Source organism: Borostomias antarcticus (assembly GCF_949987555.1).
Source record: "Borostomias antarcticus genome assembly, chromosome: 15".
Classification (NCBI taxonomy): domain Eukaryota; kingdom Metazoa; phylum Chordata; class Actinopteri; order Stomiiformes; family Stomiidae; genus Borostomias; species Borostomias antarcticus.
The window spans coordinates 21,098,991-21,122,774 of record NC_140248.1 but is presented as its reverse complement, the minus strand read 5'-3'; the positions used below and the strand labels follow the sequence as shown (position 1 = coordinate 21,122,774).

Sequence of the window (23,784 nt, the reverse complement as noted above, 5' to 3'; positions counted from 1 at the left end):
TGGCATTTCAAAGAACCAAGGAGAGCATTTACTTACAGAACCAGCTGAAGGCCAAAGAGAATGGAGACTTGGCCATAATGCATGCAGTGCCAGTGGAGTCATTTCTACACTAGATGGCGCCTCAGTCAAGCTTGTGTGAACCATGGATGCGTGTACCATAGACATAAATAACTTTCTATTATTATTCGTTCTATTATGTCTATGGTGTGAACACTGTGTGGACATGGGTGATCATCCCTTGTATTTCACCGAATAGTCATGAAAGTTGCCCAACCGCCGGCCATCATGCAAAGCAAATTAAACATTGTTTTTTACTTAGCCCATACCTTTGCACATAGCCTAGTAGCCTACAGTATGCCCATAAAGCTAGACTATTTTCATTCAAAGCAAAGTAGGATAAAATGTTGTATCTCATGACCATCATGATGCAATAAATATAAATTGAAAACTTAAAGTAGATCTTGACCTCATCCTTGAAAACCAACGAGGCTGCCATAGCCATGACTCGAGGACACAAGAGGTGGTAAGTCTCACATGGTATGATGCCAACCTCCATGCCCACCAGGCAGTCATTATGTTCAAAGGACCGCAATACATGAGGCTCAGCCTAGCGTGTTAAGATCAAGCACTGTGTGGCCTGCCAAAACACAGTTAGCAGTTAACCATCTGTCTAGGTGGAGATTTAGCCTAATGTGGTCAGTTGAATGTTCTCTTTTTTCTCTCTGACCAATCTGCCATCCAAATGCAACATTTTGATACACCTTGCATTTCTGTCCTACAATGGACAGTGTTTAGTTCTGGTGTATTGGTGTCCGTGACAGAATTTGATGTTATTGAAGCGCAGGGCCCTTTGCCTAATCGTCTAGATGGTGAATAGGCTACTACATTCTCCTGTGGTGACCTATGGGCGTGGCGCCAACCTGGGCAAACATGTAAGTGGTATTCTACCAGCGGCTGCCAATGTGCCAGTGCTCATAAAGATGAAATAATTCTCAGATGCCATCGTATGGCTGCATTCACTGAGAAACATACCTTATAAGGATGTGCACAATCGCACACGTTCAGTGTTGCAGTGTATTAACTTACTGTGATGCTCCTGCAGTCCACCTCTTCCAGTGTTACTGGTTGAGTAACACTGCCAGTATGTATTTCTGTACAGTAGGTACAGTAGGTTGAGCAACTGCCTCAGTCTGTCCAGCCTGTCAGTGATAGCAGGTGTGCTCTTGCTGACCCCCAGCTGAGCCTGACAGAGAGACTGCTCTGGTGAGAGACTCAGGCCTGGCTGACTGACGGACTGACTGATGATTTGTTTTACTCCAGCCAACCCTACCCCTTTCTTTCTCTTGGCTCTCTGCTTTCTGTTTCCCCACCTCTGCTTTGCGGCATTCTCTATGAGCCTGTTCTGCTGAGTACTTACTGTGCTTTGTTATATGATTCACTTAAATATCATATTAGATATCAGGAATAGCTAACACATAATGGGATAGCTAACACATAAAGGCAACATCTCTGTAACTATGTGTGCACTCTACTATTAGTCATGTCTTTCGTATGAAGTATTTAGCCCATGTTTATTTTCTGTAAATGTTCTTAGCCAATAGACAAACATTTTCCAGGAGCTTGATCGTCTCATTGAGAGAGGTCAGGGAAGAATTTTTTGTGCTAATTTTTCTATTTTTCTGGCCCCCGGGTGAAACTGTTTTTTTTGCTTCCCTCTGGAATATGTAGGGGTGAGACCTATGCCCCCCCCCCCCACACTGCTCTCTGTAAAGTGCATTGTGTCTGTTTATAAAATGCGTTATACAAATAAAGTTTGATTTGATGATTACTTTCCCTTATGTGGGCCTGTGATATCTGACGCATGAAGGACAAGGAGATTTAAGTGTGTACTGTATACTGAAGAGACCAGGCAGGGTTGTTTGTTTGATCTGACCTCTCTCATCTTGTCCTTACCTTGTCAATCTGGCCACCCTTCTCTCTCTCAGCGCTGTGACTGGCTCGTTTGTGGTTCCCCTGACGGACGTTGACTTTGTTGTCTGGGAGAAAAAAAGATGTGAGTGTCTGTCTGTACTGTATCTGTATACTGTATACTGTATCTACAGCACATGACTGGAACACACAGATTTCCCTTCACCCCAAATGATCTGTGCGTCTGTGTCCTTCAACACTTGACTGCTTTGAATCTATCAAGCTCTTCAAACACTAAACAGTAGAATACATTAACAAACTAGCGTGCAAGCCTCTTTATGCACAGTATGTGCTGACGCTGAAATCTTGTTTGTACTGCATGACTGCACACACATTGATGTGTTTGTAATGTTTTGTAAATTGCTTGTACAGTACATCTTATTCATTCATTGTGTGTATGATTAATTCAGTCCCATTTGATGATATAATACCATGTTCTGTGTGTGTGTGTGTGTGTGTGTGTGTGTGTGTGTGTTGGAAGGTGTGGGACCAGGTTGTGGAAGTGCAGTCGGGCCTGTCTGTCCTGGACCAGGCCCTGGATTCAGTGAGAAGCTCTGTGAGAGACCTGCAAGGTCTCCTGGACATCAACAAGAGCAGCATCCTGAGTCTACTCCAAGTGCTGGGCAGCCTCCACACCCAGGTGACTCACTGAGTGTGAGTGTCTACAGCATGTGTTGTGTTTGAATGGGTGTCAGTTTACACAGCATGTGTCCCAGTGTGGTTGCTTTATGGTTGAGTCTGTATTCATCTGGCCTGGGTTAAAATACAATTTGAAATACTAATCTACTTTTCTGTGCTTGATTGTTCTTGTCTGGCACAATTGAACATATGGCCAATTCCCAAATATACATCCCCCAACCACCTGACACTCTTGGCAGGCACGCTCAAGCAAATGCTAGAATGATTGTAGGTATTTCAAATAATATTTTGACTCGGGTCGGGTGTTGATTAAATTACGGTCCGCCTAAATACATTCCAATACGGAGCCTTTTGTACTGAGCAGGAAGTCAGGACTAGTGGGTGGTGAGTGGAGAGGGTTTCTGATCTCTTTGCTGTGACAGCCAGACTCTCCCCAGCCTCTGCACCCAGCTCACAACCGCTGCCTTCCACACTATGTTTGCCTGCCTTTCACAGGCGCCTGTTTTCCCAGAGGGCAGTTCAGTGACTGAGGTGGCATTGGGTATGAAAGACTAGTGTGTCAAAATGGGCTCTGTTGTAACTGTCCATAGACTGTCCCAGTGGAGAGGGAATGTATGTGTAACAGTCTAACAGATAAAGGATTTCCTAGCTGCAAGTTGTACCTTCGATATCTTCCAGTCCGGTTTTTGCGCCCATCATAGCACAGAGACGGCAGTAGTCAAAGTTGTAAATGACCTTAGAACTAACGCTGACTCCAAAGAGCTCTCTGTTCTCGTCCTCCTGGACCTGAGTGCAGCTTTTGATAGTGTAGATCATGTGATGAAAGATTGAGAAGTGGGTCGACCTCTCTGTCTGGTCCAGTCCTAAATTGGTTTAGGACCTATCTAACTGGTCGGGAAATTTTTGTTGCCCTTGATGACCACAGCTCAGAAAAAAATCATATGACCTGTGGAGTGCCTCAAGGATCCATCCTAGGGCCCTTCCTGTTCAGCCTATTCATGCTACCCCTTGGCAGTATCAATAGGAGGCACAACATCAGCTACCATAGCTATGCAGGTGACGCATCCAACTCTATATTTCTGTAACACACAGTAATTACAGCTCGATGGACTGCCTTGTAAAGTGTATTAAACAAAAACAACAAACAACTTTTATTGTCATTACTGTAGGTGGATTTTGCACAGCACACGGTGATGAGGCACACACACAGTAACAGAAGTGTCAACCTATGAAATCTTTCTCTACTCTTCACCCATCCTGTCATCTTTCCCCCAAGGGCAGCTGGGAGCAGACAGGTCAACAGGACAACCAAGTGCTTCTGTCTATCTTCGCCAGGGACGGACTGCGTTAACAAACTGTTTTTCACATTGTTTTCTTTATGGGTTAAACCCTTGCGAACACGGAGAGAACATGCAAACTCCACACAGAAAGGCCCGGAAAGCTTCTTGCTGTGAGGCGATAGTACTAGGTACTGCACCAACGTGCCGCACATGAGTGATTTGGGTGTTCAGTGTCTTGCTCAAGGACACTTCGGCACACTCCGGAAGCTGGGATCGAACTGGGGACCTTGTAAGTCGCTTTGGATTTTACAGATATTACATTGCATTACATGACATTTACACATCATTTAGCTGACGTTTTTATCCAAAGCGACTTACAATAATTGCATTTAACATAGGATAAGCCACTGTACTACTATTTGCCAGAACTCACAAGTGCATCTCTTTTCTAAGGGCAAATTTGACTAAGAGCATAGTCTAGTGCTGAAGGCAAAGTGCAAGTATAGCAGACTAAAAATACAATAGGTGCTGTTACAATAGGTGACATCAGTGGGCAGCTCATTCCACCACTGCAGGGCCAGGACAGAGAAGAGCCGTGACCATGTCGATCGACTGCAGGGGCCTCGGAGTGACGGGGGAGCCAGTCGCCCCGAGGTAGCAGAGTCTAGTGGTCGGGAGGGGGTATAGGGTTTGACCATGGCCTGGAGGTAGGAGGGGGCTGTTACTTTCATTGCCCTGTAGGCTAGTACCAGAGTTTTAAACTGAACACGAGCTGCTACAGGGAGCTAGTGTAGAGAACGGAGAAGGGAAGTTGTGTGGGAGAACTTGGGGTGGTTGAACACCAGGCGAGCAGCAGCTTTCTGGACAAGTTCCAGAGGTTTCATGGCTGATGCCGGGGCCCCAGCAAGGAGGGAGTTGCAGTAGTCCAGGTGGGAGATGACAAGAGCCTGGATGAGCGCCTGTGCCATTTCGTCAGTGAGGAAAGGGCAATTCCTCCTGATGTTGTAGAGCAGGAATCTGCAAGAGTGTGTGACGGATGTGATATGTGCGGAGGACAACAGTTGGTCATCCTGGGTCACACACAGATTTCTCACAGTCCGAGTCGGCGTCACCACTGTGTCTTCAATGGCGATGGCCAAGTCTCGGTGCGGGCAGTCATTCCCCAGGAGGCCACTCCCCAATTTCTATTAAACTTGGTGAAGGGGTGTATTATGGGCCACCTTAGCACCCACTAAATTTTGGAGCAGATCCAAATCACAGGCCGAATCCATGAATGAAAACAAAATTTAGAACAAAGCCAGCTCCCTGTGTGGGGGCGCTAGAGGAAGAGCCAGGGGTGCACCGCAGTGCTCCCTGCCGGGTCATTCAATTTTGGCGCGCACAGAGCCACGGAATGCATTCAGGGGCAGAGGTCTGTGCTCTCCGAGCACCATTTCTTGTTTTCAAATGTTATTTATACCCATGTAATTTTTGTATTACTTTAATATTAAACTATATTTTTCCATATGGCATCCTCTAACATTCCGAAACCTCTGTACATGCCATACATGCTAGTGAGTTTGTAACACTGTGTGTGTGTGTTTGTGCTTGTGTGTGTGTGGTGTGTACATGTATATTTTAAGATACACACCAGACACTGATGACGTCTCATTGTGTCCATTTTGTCTCTTTCTCTTTGTACTCTTTCTGTGTACCACATTCTTCCTCCCTCCCTCCTGGCTCACCCTGTGTTTGTGGTTACAACTCACTGGCATTTCATCACCAGAAACACAGCTATGATGGCTACCAGACAGGCCATTCACTTCTCTAGAGCTTTTCAGGAACTCTGCTGCCCTCTACTGGACGATCGGTGGGATCGCTGCCCTAGTTTTGCCCCAGTTACACAACAAGTCTGTATCGACGGGATAACATAGACATATAATAATATATAATACTGCATATCATTTCCCCCCAGTAGTCAATTGCAAACATTTATGCGAAAATACAAAAGGATAACAAATTGCTTTGCATAGTCGTTATGTTATACACATCCCACATTGGCTGCAGTCTAACACACCATTAATGACCATATTTGGATGCTTTGTCAAGAATATGTAAGAGGATAGTATTTGTTTAAGAATGTATTTTAATGTTCTCCAGTTCAGATACACAACATACAGTGTGTAATAGCCTCTATATGAAATAGAAATATTAACTTCATTCTTCAACCCGTTCTTATCATATGCCTCCAGTATCTCAAGCCTCAAGTAGGTTGCTGACTTCAGACAAAATGAAAATAGAGACAAACAGGTGCAAGCCTTTTTGGACATTGTTAAACATTTGAAGTAGATTTGTATCAATATAATGTTTTTGTAACATTGAGCCAACATCAGACAGTAGTGTCACCATGTAAACTTGGTGAGTGTGCTTCCAGAGTCTGTTGGCTGCCATGTTCTTTGTTTCCAAATTTCCATCAGCTATATATATTAAAAATACTGTCTTTATCATTTTTTTCTGTGGAAACCTGGTCATCTAAAACGGAGAGCGAATGTGTGAGCAAATATATATTTTATCCAGAAAATGACTTGAACAGAGTGTGTATGGCAGACATAGGATTCATAAAGGATAGCAAAGCCACCACAACCATCAGAGTCTGAAACAAGACTAACAAGCACAAAGGAGCTGACAACAAACTGTACCTGCTCTAAGCTATGGGTAATACTGTATGTTAACACCACCATCACCACCACCACCACCTCCACCACCATCACCTCCATCACCACCATCATCTTCATCATAATCATGATCATCATCACCAATACTATAATTTCCATGTTTTGTGGATTGCATTGAGCACGATCTCAATTCAAACCCTGTCTCTACCCCATCTCAGTCTGACTATTTCACTCACCCCATCTTCTCTCCTCTCTCTCAGTCTGCTATTGATGCCGCTCTTGTCTTTGAGCGCTTGACCAATGCAAAGGGCTCATCTTCAATCAATATTATTTCAGACGAAAGCTGTCTTCATGATTGATGAATTCCAAACGTCCTGCTCACCCCCTTGCAGAACCATGTGCCCCTGTCTCCTTTGTAGCGAGTGAGACCTGCGCCCGGAACCTTCCCACCAGTATCTATGTTCAACTCAACCATGCGATGATTTAAGATGTATTTTTCATTCACAGATCATTCATGTGTGTCTATACGTGCCCATAGATTGTTGCACTTTCACCTTGAAAATCTAAGAAATGAAAGAATCAAACAACAACATACAGATAAGTGCTAAAACCATCCATCTGAACTTGCACCTGTTGTCACAAAGGAAAGATTTGGGCATTCACTCATAAACCAAACCATAAACATAATATTTACAAATACCAGTTGGTTCTCTTACACTTTAAAAAATGTACAGTTGGTTTTCCGTGTGTGTGTGTGTGTGTTTTTTCCCCCTCCAAGCTCTCTCTCTGGTCCGTTGCACCTGGAGTGGGGGCATCCTAGATGGAGACAGGAAACAGAGCAGGAAACAGAGCAGGAAACAGAGCAGGAAACAGAGGGACCATCTATCCCATCGGCCTACTTTGCGTGTTATACAGAATGGGAGTAATGTTTACCATGTTTTTCTACTCAAGTTTTAGAATGCATCCTCTGTGCCCTGAACACATTTCGGACCACTGCTGAGGGGCCGCCTGTCCATCGTCGTTGGTTCGATGTCAACATTTTCTCAACCTCCTCAGTCAGTTTTGTAACAGTGTTTTTTTGTTCTGTGGATGTCCAGAGTTTGACAAGTCCCTGTCTTCAGTTGTGCGGTAGAAAGATGTGAAACGTGCGTACAAGGCTTCCTCACCTCGCCCTGTCAGTCTGAGCCCCCCTTCAACAGAGCAGCTCCTTACTCTCCCTGTGAGTAAAACAGTCCCAGGACAACAGAAAGTCTTCATATAGAGCAGCTCCTTACTCTCCCTGTGAGTAAAACAGTCCCAGGACAACAGAAAGTCTTCATACAGAGCAGCTCCTTACTCTCCCTGTGAGTAAAACAGTCCCAGGACAACAGAAAGTCGATGAGAAAACAGTCTCCATCTAAAGCGCACAATGGAGTCCACTGATGAGTGAATGAGAGCACTGAAAACGAATGTGTCTGTTCAAAGACATGTCATTTAGGTGTGTAAAATCCTATCCGTTTTAATCACTGAGACAATCAATCTCCGCCAAGAGTGTCATTTTCATGACTGAAAAACATGAGATCATAGATGAGTTCAGCAGGCTGATGAATTGGTAAAGTCCAGCAATGTTTGTTTTTTTCTTATGATGATCAAAGACAATCTTCTGGTGAGAAGGTAAGACAGTGACTGTGACCTCACAGCTAACATCCTGTTAGTAGTATGGGACTGAGAGGAGAAGGGCATACAGGGGCGTTCCTCAGTCCTGCGGGGCCATGGCTGCTTGTGGCACAGCTTCAGTGAGGAAATGAAAAAATAAAGGAAATATCAATTCCCTTTGTTATAATCATAGTCAGAGTCAATATTCATCTCTTGATACTTTTCTGAAGTATCTACAGAATAAAATATATTTTTCTTCATGAAGTGCACAAATTTCAGATTATGTAAAAAAAGAAAATAACTTACTTTCAAGAAAAAAAAAACAGTAATAAGAAAACAAGGCAAAACATGAAAATCAAAATGAGAAGAGCGAAACAGGATTTCCACTCCAACGTCCACAATCCTTAAAAAGAAACCATGCAAATATCCCAGACTAAGCAGTTATAAATCTTAATATTCTCTTATACTTTATACAAGGATATATTTAATCTTTTGTCCATTGGCCTTGGATAAAGACCAGTCCAAGTGCAACACTGAATGCAAGAAAAAAAAGCAACAAAAAAAGGCAAAGAAAAGGAATGAAAATAGGCCTAATGTGTGAGATCAAAAAAGAACGATGAAAGATTTGGCACTTTTTTGATGACGGTAATTCCTTGTGTAAGATACAGTCAGGATGGGCCTCTCTAGGAGATCCATTGGACCCCCAGTGAGAGAGGAGATTTATCACAGTACTTGGCACCAAGAATGCTGGTAAAAACGATATATCAGAATATCACTTTTTTCATTCATATCCCTACAATTTATCAATAATACATCATTTACATTAATAATTTTTTTTGTATAAAAGACTCCAGTGGGTAAAAGTCCTGACGTGGTTTTGCGAGAAAAAGAAAGTGGAAATGAGGCTGGTGGGGTTGCGGTGACGTTGTGCCGGGGAGCTACAGGAAAAGACGAAGAAGGAGGGATGAGTAGGAGGAAGAGAGAAGAGAAACCGTAACGGAAGTTGAGACGGCGATAGAGAAAACGAAAGACCGCGACAGAGAAAGACGAACCCATTGTCCGGAGGATGTGTGAATGAAATGGGGGGGGGGGTGTTTTCACGGGGAGCCTCTCTTTGCTCCCGGTTCCCAGCCAGGGGTCGGCTCCGCCACCGATCCCGACGTCTGGTACGGGAACGCGGGATGACGCGGGATGACGGAGGCGCAGAGACAGAGGACAGAGGGATGATCCCAGTGAGAATGAGCAGTCAGTGCAGTGCTTGGCTGCGGAGCCCCAGAGGTTGTGCCTGGTCCTATACTCTGGTGGTGGAGTGCTGGTGAGGCAGCGCGTTGTTGTTGTGGCCGGGGGTCGGCGTGGTGGGGGGGGCCGGGGCCGGAGGGTAGGTGTTGAAGGGGTGCAGGGGCTGCATGCCGCTGATGGTGCTGGGGATCATGGTGATGGCGTTGGCCGTCATCAGTGGCACGTCCTCCGGCGCCCGCCGCAGGGCCAGAGTGTAGTCGGGCGGGCACGCGGGCGGCCGCAGGGGCTCCAGGTCGCCGTGGAGGCCGCGGGGGGGCAGGGGCGTGCCGTGCTCCAGGTCCGCCCGCTGCTGCTTCATCTGCAGGGACATTAGCTCCTCCTCCTGGCTCAGCGCCAGGTCGTTATGGGGCGGGGCGCCCACCACTCCCATGCCCACGCCCATGCCCATGGCGGTGCCGCGCTGGGGGGACAGGCGGCGGTGGCGGCGCTGCAGCAGCTCGTGGCGTTTGTCCCGCTTGTAGTAGAGGGCGGCGAAGGCCAGCACGTTGAGGAAGAGGAGCGAGGCGCCGACGGCCACCGTCACGCTCAGCTCGGTGGAGTAGTCCCGCGTGTCCCCGGGGAAGGGCGGGAAGCGGGGGGTCTCCGAGCCGTCGGGGTCCGGGTCAGGCGGGTAGGTGGACACGACGGGGTGCCGGGTGGAGCGGACCCCCGGGCTCTGAGAGGAGGTCTTCTTGGGGGGTCGGGGTCCTCCTCCGGGGGGCAGGCGGGTGGTGATGGAACCGATGAACTCCTCATGCAGGGAGTGCAGGTGGGGAACCAGCTCCAGCCAGAAGGCCACCTTGTTGGCCCGGTAGTTGTCCCGAACGCGGGGCTTCAGGCCGATGTGGAGGTACTGCTTGTCCTTGGAGCTGAACTTGGTCCAGATGACTTCCTCGAAGCGGTTGGGCTTGGTGTGGATGAACTTGGTGTCCTGAGGGACAGGCAGGTTAGGGTCCCTGAGATTGAGAATGAGAGAGAGAGAGAGAGAGAGAGAAAGAGAGGAAAAAATATAGTCACAGTCTGACAGCAGCAAGGAAGTATTGCTGGGTATTCTCGGGATTCAGCGGAAGTAATGTTCAGGAATAAAAGATAAAGCGATAACCGTCTTGATCTGACTGATATGATATTAAATATCTTAATTTTGGTTTTATTACACTGTGCATTCAGCGGACAGACCCTGGCTCTAGCTAGGCTATGTACAGCAGATAGTTCTCCAAAGACTCCAAGTCCGCTCCCCTTCATACCATCAGATAAGACCTCCCAGGAGAAGAACATCTCCATCCTCTCTGTCCTCTCACCTCTAGTCAACACCAGACCCAAACAGTGCTTACATCTGGGCCCATTTCGAAGAATTTCTCCATACCAGATTCAAACTATACCCTTCAGTCTTTGTCATTAGTGTGCGCACAGGGCCTTCTCTGAGCAGGTCCGGTACTGACCCGGTCTTGGCGAAGTTGGTCCAGTAGGTCATGACCACGGCGCTGAGCATCACGTCGTTCTTGGAGAAGTTGCAGGGGAACAGGTCGGTGGCGCCGATCATCGGCACTCCGAACACGTAGGGGATCTCGTCGCCGTGGGCGGCGTCGGCCCACTCGGGCCGCGCCTCCGTCTGGCAGTGATGGTGGAAGGTGTAGAAGTAGACCGACGACTGGAACTCGGCGTGCAGCTTGGCGGTGGCCACCGCCGGCGCCACCCACTGGTGGTCCGTGAAGAGCGCCAGGAGGGTCTTCCTCCTCATGTCCCCGTTGTCGCGGTCTGCCCAGTCTGTGTACATGAACTTGATGGTCTCCCTCAAGATGTCCTTCCCTGGAATGGTAGGACAGACACAGAGACGCACGCAGTCAGGATCAGTTGAGGAGTAAGTAGAGACCAGGAGAAAGAAGACAAACTAAGAACTGTTGTCATGTTTTTCAAGTTTAAAAAAAAAAGTCCAGCATGAGGGACAACCTTGAACAAATATTGGTTTAGATTAATTCAGGACAGGTATATACAGTATGGATTAATCGCTGGTTGTCTCACCGTCTGGGTATCCATACAGGTTGTCCACAAAGTTGGAGATGGTGTAGTCAAAAGAAGCTGCTGATATTCCGTCCTCTCCCTCGTTGTCATCCACAAACTTCAGCCCCTCCCCCTGGTTCACCCCCAGCAAGATGTCATAGTTCAGGAACTCCCCCTGGTGGCCAAACACACACACAGCACCTCAGCACAGAGAGACTTCAGTGTAGCAATAGGGTCGGTCACTAGGGGACCGTGTTGTTCACTGGTGCGGTTATTATTATTATTATTATCTCGACTGTTCTGTGTTTGGGACGCTCTAGAAATAGCTGCTCATCATTTAATAGCTGCTCGTCGTGTTATTGTTTTGAATATGAACACTCCATGAAATGGCCTATAGTCGGACCACAGGAAGCGGACGCAGGACTGGTCAGAGGGGGGTGTGCTGACGGTGAACGGACCCCAAGGTCCCCATCTGACCTGCTGCATGAGGATCTCAGGGTCGTCGGGCACCACGTCCCCGTCCACCACGGGCCCGAAGGCGATGTGGTAGCGGGCGGGCTGGATGTCCTGGTCCACCAGCTCCCGGAAGCTCTTCCTTCTCAGGCACTCCACCAGCTCGGCCGTGTCCTCGTACCGGCAGGCCACCTTGCGGGCCAGGATCTTGGTGTACATCAGGGGCCGGTAGTTGACGGACCAGCTGGCGATGGCAGAGCCACTCTGGGCTATGGCCCTCTGGAACAGACCTGAGCAGAAGGCCAAAAGGACAGCAGGTCAGGCACATTCCCGGCTGCTCCTATACGGACTACTAGAGGATGTAGGCCAGTGTTTCTCAAGAAGGCACTCCACATTTGTGCTGGCGTGTATTCCTCTGACACACACACACACACACAATAGACAGGCATGCACACGCACACACAAGCACGCACGCACACACACACACACACACACACACACAAGCACACACACACACACACACACACACACACACACACACACACACGCACACACACTAGAAGCTCCTGAGGTCTTAAATGATGCATGTGCGAGAGGAAGAGTCAGCGTTACATTGGCAGAGAGAGGTGTTCCAGATACACTGCTGCTTTCTCAGGCTCCAGTAAATCAGAGTAAACATTAGTGCTTGGCAAAACGCACTGGCTCCATCACATACGAAGGAGGCAGCGAGGAGAAAAATGGCGACAGCCCGGCACACAGCAGTGGATGTTATCACCGACCGGTGGGGTGGGTGGCAGTGTTGAACGGAGAGCCAGAGAGAGAAGGAGTGAGAAGGAGAGAGGGGCGGGAGAGAGCCCTGCTGCACTGTTATGTAAAATGCCTTGTTGTCCCTCTGTTCTCATCCGCATATACTGTCATTAATTATTAAGCCCCCCCCCCCATATTCTACATGCCCCCCCCCTCTCAATCCTCTCCCTGTGAAATCAATTAAGACTCTTCTCAGCAGCAGCTCCAGTTCTGGGCTGTGCTCTGCTCAATTCACAGAGAGGCGCACATTCATATGTGCCGTCCTCATTACGGGCCTGTCGTACACCTCACGTTCTCACGCACACAGACAGACACGCCGGCATCGACACAGACGCCCCCCAAAGTCCTGTCTCCTCAGCGGACAAAGAGCGTTCATATCCTCTCTCCACGTTCACCCCCTCATATGCATATTTATCTGAAGCCTCGGTCTTGCACTTCATACGACGTTGTCTCAGGTAGTCAAATCCACATCAGCATGGCCGAATCTCAAAACCGGCTCGTCCGAAAGTTAAACAATCAAATGTCACCGCATTGCCAAGACACAAATTCAATCTTTTGTTGATTTTATTGGAGACAACGGCGGCGGTAATGGTGATGATGATCACGATGATGACGACAGGGTCTTACCCTCAGAGTGGTGGGAGAGAATGAGCAGGTTGACACAGGAGGCTCCAGCCCCGGAGCCGAAGATGGTGATTCTCTCCGGATCTCCCCCGAAGTGGCCAATGTTCTCATTGAGCCAGCGCAGCGCCTGGATCTGGTCCAGCAGACCATAGTTACCCTTGGCAGACTGGTCCCCTGTGCTCAGAAAACCTGCAGGACACAGACACACACAGAGGAATGCAGGGAGAGAGAAAGGGAAGCAGAATTGAGCATCCCTTTCTAGTTGTTAATGTCGCTCACAAACAAAGATGGCACCCTGCGACTGTTGCCTTGGTGTTTACGAGGCTCTTGCTCGTTAGCAGCCTCAAGTGCTTTCACAGAAACTTTGCCAAATTAGTCAAGCACTGTATTATCTGAGAGCAGCAATGACACTCATTTTTAACACCTATGTCGTTAAATGAATGCAGTAAAGAAAGCGTGTTAGCTGAGAGGAGGTGAAGAGCAGACTGGTGTCTTTTATCTGCATCCAGTAGACATACAGTAGAGGCACGTGTGCAGGCACACACACACACACACGTGCACACACACGCGCACTCACAGGCACACACACGCACACACACACACGCATGCACGCACTCAGAGGCCCGCACATGCACACACACACGCACACACACACAAACATGCACACACACACGCACTTACACACACACACACATACACACTCACACACATGCACTCACAGGCACACACACGCACAAACACACACGCACACACGCACACAAAAGCTGCAATAAACTTATTCACGGTCAAACTCACTCAACTCACCTTTTTATTAAAGGTATGATCAGATGTGCTGCCCTCTTATAAACTCATTAACTCCTCCTATAGTGATGTTCAACAGCTAATGGGTGCTGCTGTCTTCGTGTCCCCTTTAAACCCAGCGCACACTGGGAGCTCTCTGTCCTCTGGGACTTTGACGCCAGGCTTACGAGCAGACGGCCGCTGCTCCGTCACACTCATCTGGCTGTCAGCCTGGCTAATCGCTGGTTTCAACTGGGAAGTCTTGGACGAGTGGACTGTAAACAATGCTATTATGGCACTGACATACAGTATGCACTACATCTGCATGTGGAGACACACAGATGGGTGTGCGTGTGCATACAGTATGTCAGTTGCTTGTGTGTATTTGGATACGTGTCATTTATTTAATGCTTGTTGTGCCATTGAGAGTAAAGAATACCATGCATGGGAACAGGTGACTTTTGAGAATCTGACTACAGTTCATGTGGAGAATGGGCTTCGTGAATAAAGGCGGTCGAAATGAACAGTGGTCAATATTCTATTCCCGAGAGACCTTTTTCCCCCACTGTCATAGCTATTTCTGAGAATTAGTACCCTTCAGATCTATACTAATTGCATGAGAAAGTATCTTGTAGCTTGCTTGAGCCATTTTTTACAAATTGATTGTCCTTGAACACAGAATACCTTGTGAGCTCATGGGCTATCACATATAGGTCATGGCAAACAACTGCAGGAGCTGAAGAACATGGAAAAAATATGTTGGAAAACCTTCCACAGCTGCTGGAAAGGCATTAGTCTCTGTGGACAGTGGCCCTGTTTGTAAGGAGCAAAGGGCAGTGAGGGAGAAAGAGAGAGAGAGAGAGAGAGAGAGAGAGAGAGAGAGAGAGAGAGTGAGAGAGACTGAGAGAGACAGAGAGAGGCCAGAAGGAGAGAGTGAGAGAGAGAGAGAGAGAGAGAGAAGCCAGAAGGAGAGAGTGAGAGAGAGAGAGAGAGAGAGAGAGAGAGAAGCCAGAAGGAGAGAGTGAGAGAGAGGGAGAGAGAGTGAGAGAGAGAGACACAGACAGAAACACATGACACACGCCAGCTATTCAGCCATCCACCGCTGCTTAACTGCCCAGAGCTCCAGAACCAAAGAAAAGAGACCGAAATAGGACTGAGCACAAAGCAATCTGACCCTTGACCCATGAGCTAAGAGAGGGGGAGGGACAGGCAGAGAGAGAAAGAAAGAGAGTGACAGTGTGAGAGAAGCACGAGAGAGAGAGAGAGAGAGAAAGAGAGAGAGAGAGAGAGAGAGAGAGAGAGAGAGAGAGGAACAGGGGGATTAAAATCTGATCTGACACCGAGATAAAGCTCCAGATTACTCAAATCAGTGACTGGACGGTCTTTATCCAAAGTGCTCACTCTGATTGGCTGACAGGAAATCTTAATTTGCAGTGATTGGAAGGATGTTGAAATGATGGGTGGACTGGGTGGCTGTGTTTCTGTGTCAGAGTGGTTGGGATCATCCGAACCAGGGACAGGTTCTTAAACCCAGACTCAGTGACCCGCTGACCTGTCAACTCTGACCCCTGCCACTGTTCAGCACCAGAGGGTCGTGAAGACATGATGGTTTTCATAGCAGCCCTGTACAGAGCTGTCTGCCACAGTTGCCTGGCAACCGTCCAGAGCTTCAGACAGAGAGACCTAGACATACAAACACACACAAACACACACACACAGGCACACACACAGGCACGCACACGCACACACACGCCCGCACACACACGCACACACACGCACGCACGCCCGCACACACACGCACACGCACACACACATACACACACACACACACGCTCACATGAATCACTCTCTTGGAGATAAAAATATGGTTACATGCCAATAAGTCAGACAAGTTCCCTCTCCTCTCCTCTCTCAGTAAGTTTTCTTTCCGAAGCTCCTCTTGTCTGCTGAGTTGGGCTTCCTGCCGACTTTAGCGCTGAGAGCAGCAGTTTGCGAGGCCGGACTCATGCATATTCAACACTCGCTTTAGGTAACGGGCAAGCAACTGTGAAGAGAGGCTCCCGCCTCACAGAGATAGGGTGGAGAGAGAGAGAGAAATGAACGGATGAGACAGAGGAAGGATAGAGTCAAATTTTGAGTTTGATTTTGAGAAATAAACATAAAAAGGAGAGAGCCTTAGAGAACTCCATATGGAATACCGATCTCTCCTACTGCTACTGTAGCAGAGCTCAGCTACAGAAATATCACCTGCCTCATTCACAGAAGTCTTTATTAAGTAGGCTACCATGAAAATAGGAGTAATCAGTCAGTTGAAAAGGATTGATTGAGTACAATGTCTTGATGAAGGGCGACCATGCTAAGCGTTCACATGACTATTATTATCATTAAAGAATGACAGACCCTGCCTTATTGTAATATTACTAATCTGGGTGTGACCTGTAGTTCTCCTCTCACATCAGTTACACGCTCATGCAGATTCCTGCTCTACAACATCAGGAGGATTCGCCCTTTCCTCAATGACGAAACGGCGCAGGTGCTCATCCAGGCTCTTTTCATCTCCCACCTGGACTACTGCAACACCCTCCTTGCTGGGGCTCTGGCGCTAGCCAATAAACCCTTCGAACTTGTCCAGTAAGCTGCTGCTCGCCTGATGTTCAACCACCCCAAGTTCTCCCACACAACTTCCTTTCTCCATTCTCTACACTGGCTCCCTGTAGCAGCTCGCATCCAGTTTAAAACTCTGGTGCTAGCCTGCAGGGCAATGAAAGGAACAGCCCCCTCCTACCTCCAGGCCATGGTCAAACCCTACACCCCCTCGCCGACCGCTACGCTCTGCTACCTCGGGGCGTCTGGCTGCCCCGTCACTCCAAGACCTCTGCGGTCGATCAACCCGGTCACGGCTCTTCTCTGTCCTGGCCCCTCAGTGGTGGAATGAGCTGCCCACTGATGTCGGGACAGCAGATTCGCTGCCCATCTTTCACCGCAGCCTCAAAACTTCAAGAAGTACTACCAGGATCCTCTCTCTTAAGCATGTCTTTTTTGTTTGCTATTCTTGCACTTTGCCTTTAGCACTAGATTATGCTCTTAGGCCCAAATCCACAAAAATGGATTCCTCCCGCTAATAGCTCGATATTTTGCACAGCAATTGCATTGGCAATGTGCTCCAGTTTAGCACGATATCCACAAAAGATTTTGCTCTAATGTTATGGCCGGGAAAACCCGCCCACAAATTTGCCAACTGTGTGCAATTTGCGCCCATGATTGCAATTAGCCATGTACGCGTTCTTGCGCATGCCTGGCATGACGGTGCCTTCGTCTGGCTAAAATAACTGCTGCCATGATCCCTGGAGAGCCCGGCCATGTCAGCCCGTTATATGTGTTGCACTTACCACCAGCTGAATGCCATTTGTTCTTGTATATAGATACAAGATCTTGAATATAGTCAGATATTTCCCCAGTGTTTCAAGCTTTTCTCCATATTTCAGGACACAGATTGGATCACAATGAAAACGACAGACTGCACTTGTTTGCAGAAAATATCAGTTCTGTTTGTTTCTGTGCATCGCAGGTGGCTGAACTTATTTTTAAATCCCTGATTCGCCTTTAATATCATCCAATATCAATTCAATATCATTCAAACTTCACAAGTTCTGAGGACTGACAGAAGGAGGGTACGCGCTGACTGCTGGAGTTAATACCAGCTTTTCAAAAGCGGTATTTGCACCTCTCTAACCACGTGTGGCCCTTAGCTCATGGTCTTTGTGGATCAGACGCAAGGCTTATTTGAGGCAATTTTGCACGGAAGTACCTAATTTACATACATTCAAATGAGCCTGGCGCACTATTTGCTCATTGGTGCAGTATTTGCTCATTGGTGCTCATTGGTGCAGTTTGCAATACATTTCACCCTTTGCGTGTGCTTTGTCGATTGGATGCTATTTTTTTGTCTCATTTGCACGGGTTTTGCCACTGCAAAAGCCACACAATCCTTTTGTGGATTTGGCCCTTAGTCACTTGTTTTAGAAAGGAGATACACTTGTGAGCTCTGGCAAGTAGTAGTACACTGACTTTTCCTATGTTAAATGCAATTATTGTAAGTCACTTTGGATAAAAGAGTCTAATGTAAATGTAATGTTATTTGTTTGTAATATTTATATCTATTTGAATGTTGGTCTAGTGAATACACACACACACAAATGCAAGCACACACACATGCATTTACATATTCACACATGCATGCACACGCACACATGCACACACGTACACACACATGCACACATGCGCTGCAGTGACCTGTCCTGTTCACCGGTCAGTAGAGAGAGCCGCCAGCACAGGTGGGTGAGATGCAGCCAGTCAGGCAGGCCCCAGGTGTGCAGGGCTGAGGAGGGCAGTCTGACGATAGCTCTCACACACATACACACACACACACACACACACACACACACACACACACACACACACACACACACACACAGTCCTATGCTGGATGATAAGGGACATTTGATCGACCTGTGTAGTTAGTTAGTTAGTTAGTTAGTTAGTTAGTTAGTTAGTTAGTTAGTTAGTTAGTTAGTTAGTTAGTTAGTTAGTTAGTTCATTAGTTAATTTGTTAGTGCGTGTAGTAGATTATTGACATGACAAATATTCTACAGACCATATTGTGAGACCATCTCACTGATTGGAATGTTAGTGATGCTTGATAAGGATCTTTCAGGCCTAACACATCCTGCTCTCCCCATCTCCCACAGCAATAAACCCAGGCCACACATTCCAAGGAAGACCTCAACAGCAGACTCACACAGTGAGACAAAGAATGACATTTTCTTTCTTGTTTCTTTAATAAAGTGGAATTACTTTCTCCCAACTACAGTATGTGATGCAACCGCTAAGAGAATAAGCCCTGGGAATAAAATATGGGCATTGACACATTGTATTTGCAACCAAGTGTTACTGTGTGTTATAAATAACTGTTTCTATGCTGCTAAGTCAACCTAACCATGTTTGGCATCCACCTGAAGCTAAAATCACGAATCAGTTGATTATGCATGTTGGGGAAATGTAATATCATGTTGAAACCATAACAGGGATATTTGATGATTACAGACTCTTAAGAGACTCTTGGCTCCCTGATTATGACGGGAGTGGGGGTCACTCTTTGTGTGACCAAGTGACCAATTGGGTGCTGCCTATTCCAACAGGACACGCCTCATTTCCTGGCCCTTTTAAGTAGAGACCAGACAGTTCTCTCTCTCTCTCAACTCTCTCAGGTTCTGTGTTCTCCAAGTAACACGTAACCCGAGGATCCAAGCTTGTGCCTGATTGATGAAAATCAATCTGTATCTGTGGAATTGCTGAACTGCTAGCTATGATCTCTGTAGTCAACACCAGGGTCTTAGGAATTTACAAACTCTTCAAACGATCCACCTCTGGTGAGAGCAGAGGTTTTGAACGAGACATTTGCAGCTTTTGAACTCTGAACCTCCGCGAACATCAACGTTCATGCAACACTCTAATATCACTGTTTCAACAGGAGCGCAGACGCACTGCACCCTGCATCAAACTGAGCGACCGACCATCAGTCACGTCACGTGCCTCTTCCCTTCGTCTAGCCAGACAACACCTCTGGACACTTTGCTTAACACTACCCGCAAGGTTGACATCCAGCATTCTCCTTTGATGTGGTGTGATGCCAAGTGTGTCTAAGCTTAGAGGATTTAGGATAGGCTGTGATAATCTATGACATTATTCTTTTCATTTCTGCTGTTTTCATATTGCCACATGTTTTTTCCATCTAGTATTTAATTGTGTTTTCATATTATTTTGATAATTGATTAGTATAATCATCATCATCAATCATATATAGGGGAGACACTACAGTCAAAATGGTGTTTCTTATTATACTACAGTCAAAATGGTGTTTTTTCTATATTCTTCTACTATAACATGTATACTATCACTACATTAGCAGAGAAATGGCGAGACTTGATTAAAAACTGCTATTTGTTATACCTGTGAAATGAACATCTGAATTCATAATGCTTATCTTTATCAGCCATTTCTTAAAATTAAATTTTTTCAGTACCTGATGTCACTCGGTACCTGCTATCTCAACTTCTAGGGCAGGTGCATTCACTAAACTTTACATACTGATTCTCAGATGTATTCTGCAAATATTTACAGCAGGAATTGTGAATATCTTGTTGTCTTTTCATTTTAGGTTGCATTTCCTGTCTAAAAATACTCCCCAAATGTATTTTTAATGGGTGTATGCAGTATTTTATCAATATCTTTTGAAAATACGCTTGCATTCACAAACCCCACTGTAAATATTTAAGTTTTTAATATATTGTCAAAACAAAAGTAAAACTTTAAGCTTGACTTTATCCATTGTTTAGATAGTAGGTACCGAAATATATGCAAACTTAATGAGTTATTGCCTAATTTGCATACCTAAACTTTTTTTTGAGAGAAGTGTAATACAAAAAATATTTATATTGATGTGAAGATTAAACTGGTAAAAAAGGAAAACAAATCATATTCAACTGTAGTGTCTCCCCTTCAATAAATATGATTAACCTTTGATGAGTCAATACCTCCTTCAGACTGAGATTGATAGATAAATTAGACTATTGATGAACGTTATCTGTTTCCCTGTGTACAGAACAGGGTGGTGCACCATACGAGTTGATTTAATGTATTAAATCCATATTCCTTCATATTTGTGATAACCGTGGTATAATCATAAATTATACCTAGTTATAGTCATATTTCCATAGTTCTAACCCTTAGATTGTCACACATACCAGAGCCCACCACCTGTTGGCGTTCGCCACAATACATTTTTCCCTTTGACAATTACATTTAGCTTTGTACATAAAAACAATGCTTGGTCTCTCAGTAAAAGTATAGTCTATTCTACCTGTATACTTTCCAAATCCACAGAGTTCAGAGCTTGAGGTTAGTTGCTTTTGGTGCTTGTTCTAAATATTAGGATTTTCATAGGTTAAAGCAATATATCGCGATATTTGGACCTTTACAAACATGTCTGGTGCTAATTCTCCAATTAGATTTACTAAAAGTAAGCTGAATCGTCCAAACAGTCTACTCAGAAAGATAATATTGACATTTATTACCTTTTAAAACTCGCACCCCCGGGACGCAGCATTCAGTAGAAGTGCGCATGTGCAACGTTGTGCTTAAATAACACAGTAGTAGCTAACTATTCCGGCGTCTATGGATATCATGCGTTTTTTAGCTCAATTATATCATGGCGGAGGTGAGAAAACCAAAGCCAAACATCACGGAGGAAGCCAGAAAAACAAAAAGACAATCTGATAACTTTACGACAGTGCACTTACTCGCAGAGCCTGTGGGGCACAGTTCCGAGAAAAACTGAGAAAACGCTATGTACTGCTTTAATAGCAATGGGATAAATGCATTGTGGGTATAATTATCATTAGCTAGTCATTATATTTCACAACATAGATCAGATGACTCTTATTTACATAGTTCGATAGATCAGAGGTAGAGTATGGCTGGGTCATAGGTGTCCAACCATGACAAAGTTAGTCATGCCGTGAGTCAGGGGTTCTGTGGGGTTCGGTTGTGGAATGCACAGCAGCTCTCCCCCTTGGATATGCATCAGAGGCTGGTGCTACTAACATAAGGAAGATCTCTGAATAGCACGTCCGTACACAGCCCAGCACTGTCAAGCTCCTGCGCGGTCTGGAGATCCATATTCATTGGCTGAGACTGTGCTTTTTAACAGCGCACCCTGGGCGGGAACTAGTACGTGTCTCAGAACGAGAAGCAGGCCGAATGTACTGTAACACAATCGGAAGCTACTGTACATCGTATCATCCTTTGATTTAGCTGCAAATGATCGTATTACAAATCCAGGGATCCAGCATGCATCTGCTTTGCATTGCCACAACGCAAGCAAAAACATGTCTCTGTAAAAGTATTAGTCTATTCTACTCAGGGGCCTGTCTACTGTCAAAATCCACAGAGGTCTGAGCTTGAGAAGTGCATTGTGGGTATGGTATCATTATTGCATCATCACAGTCATTATACTTTACAACATTGATCAGATTAATCTTATTTTGGTATAGTTCAATCATTGGATAGATAGATCAGAGATATGGAGCATGGCAAGGGCATGTATGTGTCCAACTGTGGTAGTTAGTCTTGCCCTTTGCTGGGGAGTACAGTATGTGGGGATTGATGGTAAATTTGACTGCTGAGCTGAATTCTCGACTTCTGCTTTAAGAAACGCAGTTGAGACGGAATGAGCTCACCTGAATAGCAGGGGTGAACGGAATCCAGCGCCCTCAGCTTCACGCGGCTGCGCTTTGGAATTCCACACTTGTTAGCCCAGCATGCACTTTGAACAGAGGGAATGAGAGTCTCTCGGAACGAGGAACTGGGTGGAAACCCAATGGACAGAAGCTATATGTATTATATTACAGTACACTGAAAAAAGTACTCAGGGGCCTTCTATTCTTCACAGTTTAAAGCTCTGGGAGTTAAATACTGTACCAAACACATACCAGGAATAAGATGTTTCCACTCCTTCATTACCACAACATGCATCATGGGTGGGAGACAACATGTTTATCTGGCTTGTTGCTATGTCATCACTGAACAGACCTATGAGAATACATGAACAGGTGCAGGAAAAAACGAGGGTAAATGGCTAAACCGAAGGGATCTAAGAGCAAAAAGAAATTAGAGAAAAGATTGGTGTATCGTCCATTGTCAGGCTTTCAGCAGGCACGTGCAGAGATAGAGGTCAAAGGGTGCTTGAGCACCTGCCCTTTTTGCCTCCTAATAGAGAAGTGCCCTTTTTCTGTAGGCCCGTTTTTTTAAATAAAGAAAATACAAATTAAAGAAAAATAAATTCCTGTTTGCGCACTGCCTGCCCTGCCCCATATTATTGAATGAAAGGTTGGTCGGGACGGGCAAAGCCTTCCCTCCCTACATGTTTCCTACTGCAGCGGAGTCCATTCCATGGTGAAAGTGCACGTGCACGTGCACGCATAGGCACTCGACAGTCTTGAGACGTGTCAGCCAGTTAACGTTACTTTGAAGAGGCAGACATCAGCGATTAGGTAGGATATGTGGCCCGATAAAGTATTATGTTCTTTTTCGTTTATATTGATGCGCTTTAAGAATTGCTTGACTACTTGGGCAAGTTGGTCTATCTTTGTTTGAACTAGCTACTGTAGCTATATCGGGTTGATAACTAGCTAACGTGGGAATCAGTGGAATATGGTCGAGTTCTTGTGTCCCATCCACTAAACGTCTCTCCCTCTCCCTCCCCCTCTTTCTCCCACTCTCAGTCCTATTAAAGAAAATAACTGTTATTTATCTGTTACTATTTAAATAAACTGTTATTTAAATTATCATGGTAATTTATTAAGATAAGGCATGTTGACTGGGCATGTTGACTGGGCTTTTCTGGTAGGCATACAGGTGCTTCTAACCTAATAACCGTTCATTCTGCTGGATTGTAGGGTAACGCTCGTGACAAAGATGTTCATCAGTGACAGCCTCTACAGCCGCCCCCTCTGGATGATAACATGTTCCTTTGTCCTACTCCATCCTGCTGGGTTCTATTTCCTCATCCATTCTGGTGTGGGTGTAGATGCAAAGGGACTGTACCCTCA

The 23,784-nt window shown here is 46.1% G+C and overlaps 1 protein-coding gene across 1 annotated transcript in view; it reads right to left on the bottom strand.

Annotated features, from left to right (window-relative positions):
• Nucleotides 1-9,467: 9,467 nt before the first annotated feature.
• The window catches only part of nlgn2b (neuroligin 2b), a gene marked incomplete at its 3' end in the record, with an annotated part of 31,265 nt that continues 16,948 nt past the window's right edge, over nt 9,468-23,784 (bottom strand). Inside the window, exons 4-8 of the mRNA XM_084450124.1 lie at nt 13,340-13,525; nt 11,930-12,195; nt 11,474-11,627; nt 10,894-11,260; nt 9,468-10,410 (exon numbers count right to left, since the gene is read on the bottom strand). Of these exons, the coding sequence (XP_084306250.1) occupies nt 9,468-10,410; nt 10,894-11,260; nt 11,474-11,627; nt 11,930-12,195; nt 13,340-13,525 (1,916 nt within the window). The remainder of the gene's footprint in view (nt 10,411-10,893; nt 11,261-11,473; nt 11,628-11,929; nt 12,196-13,339; nt 13,526-23,784) is intronic.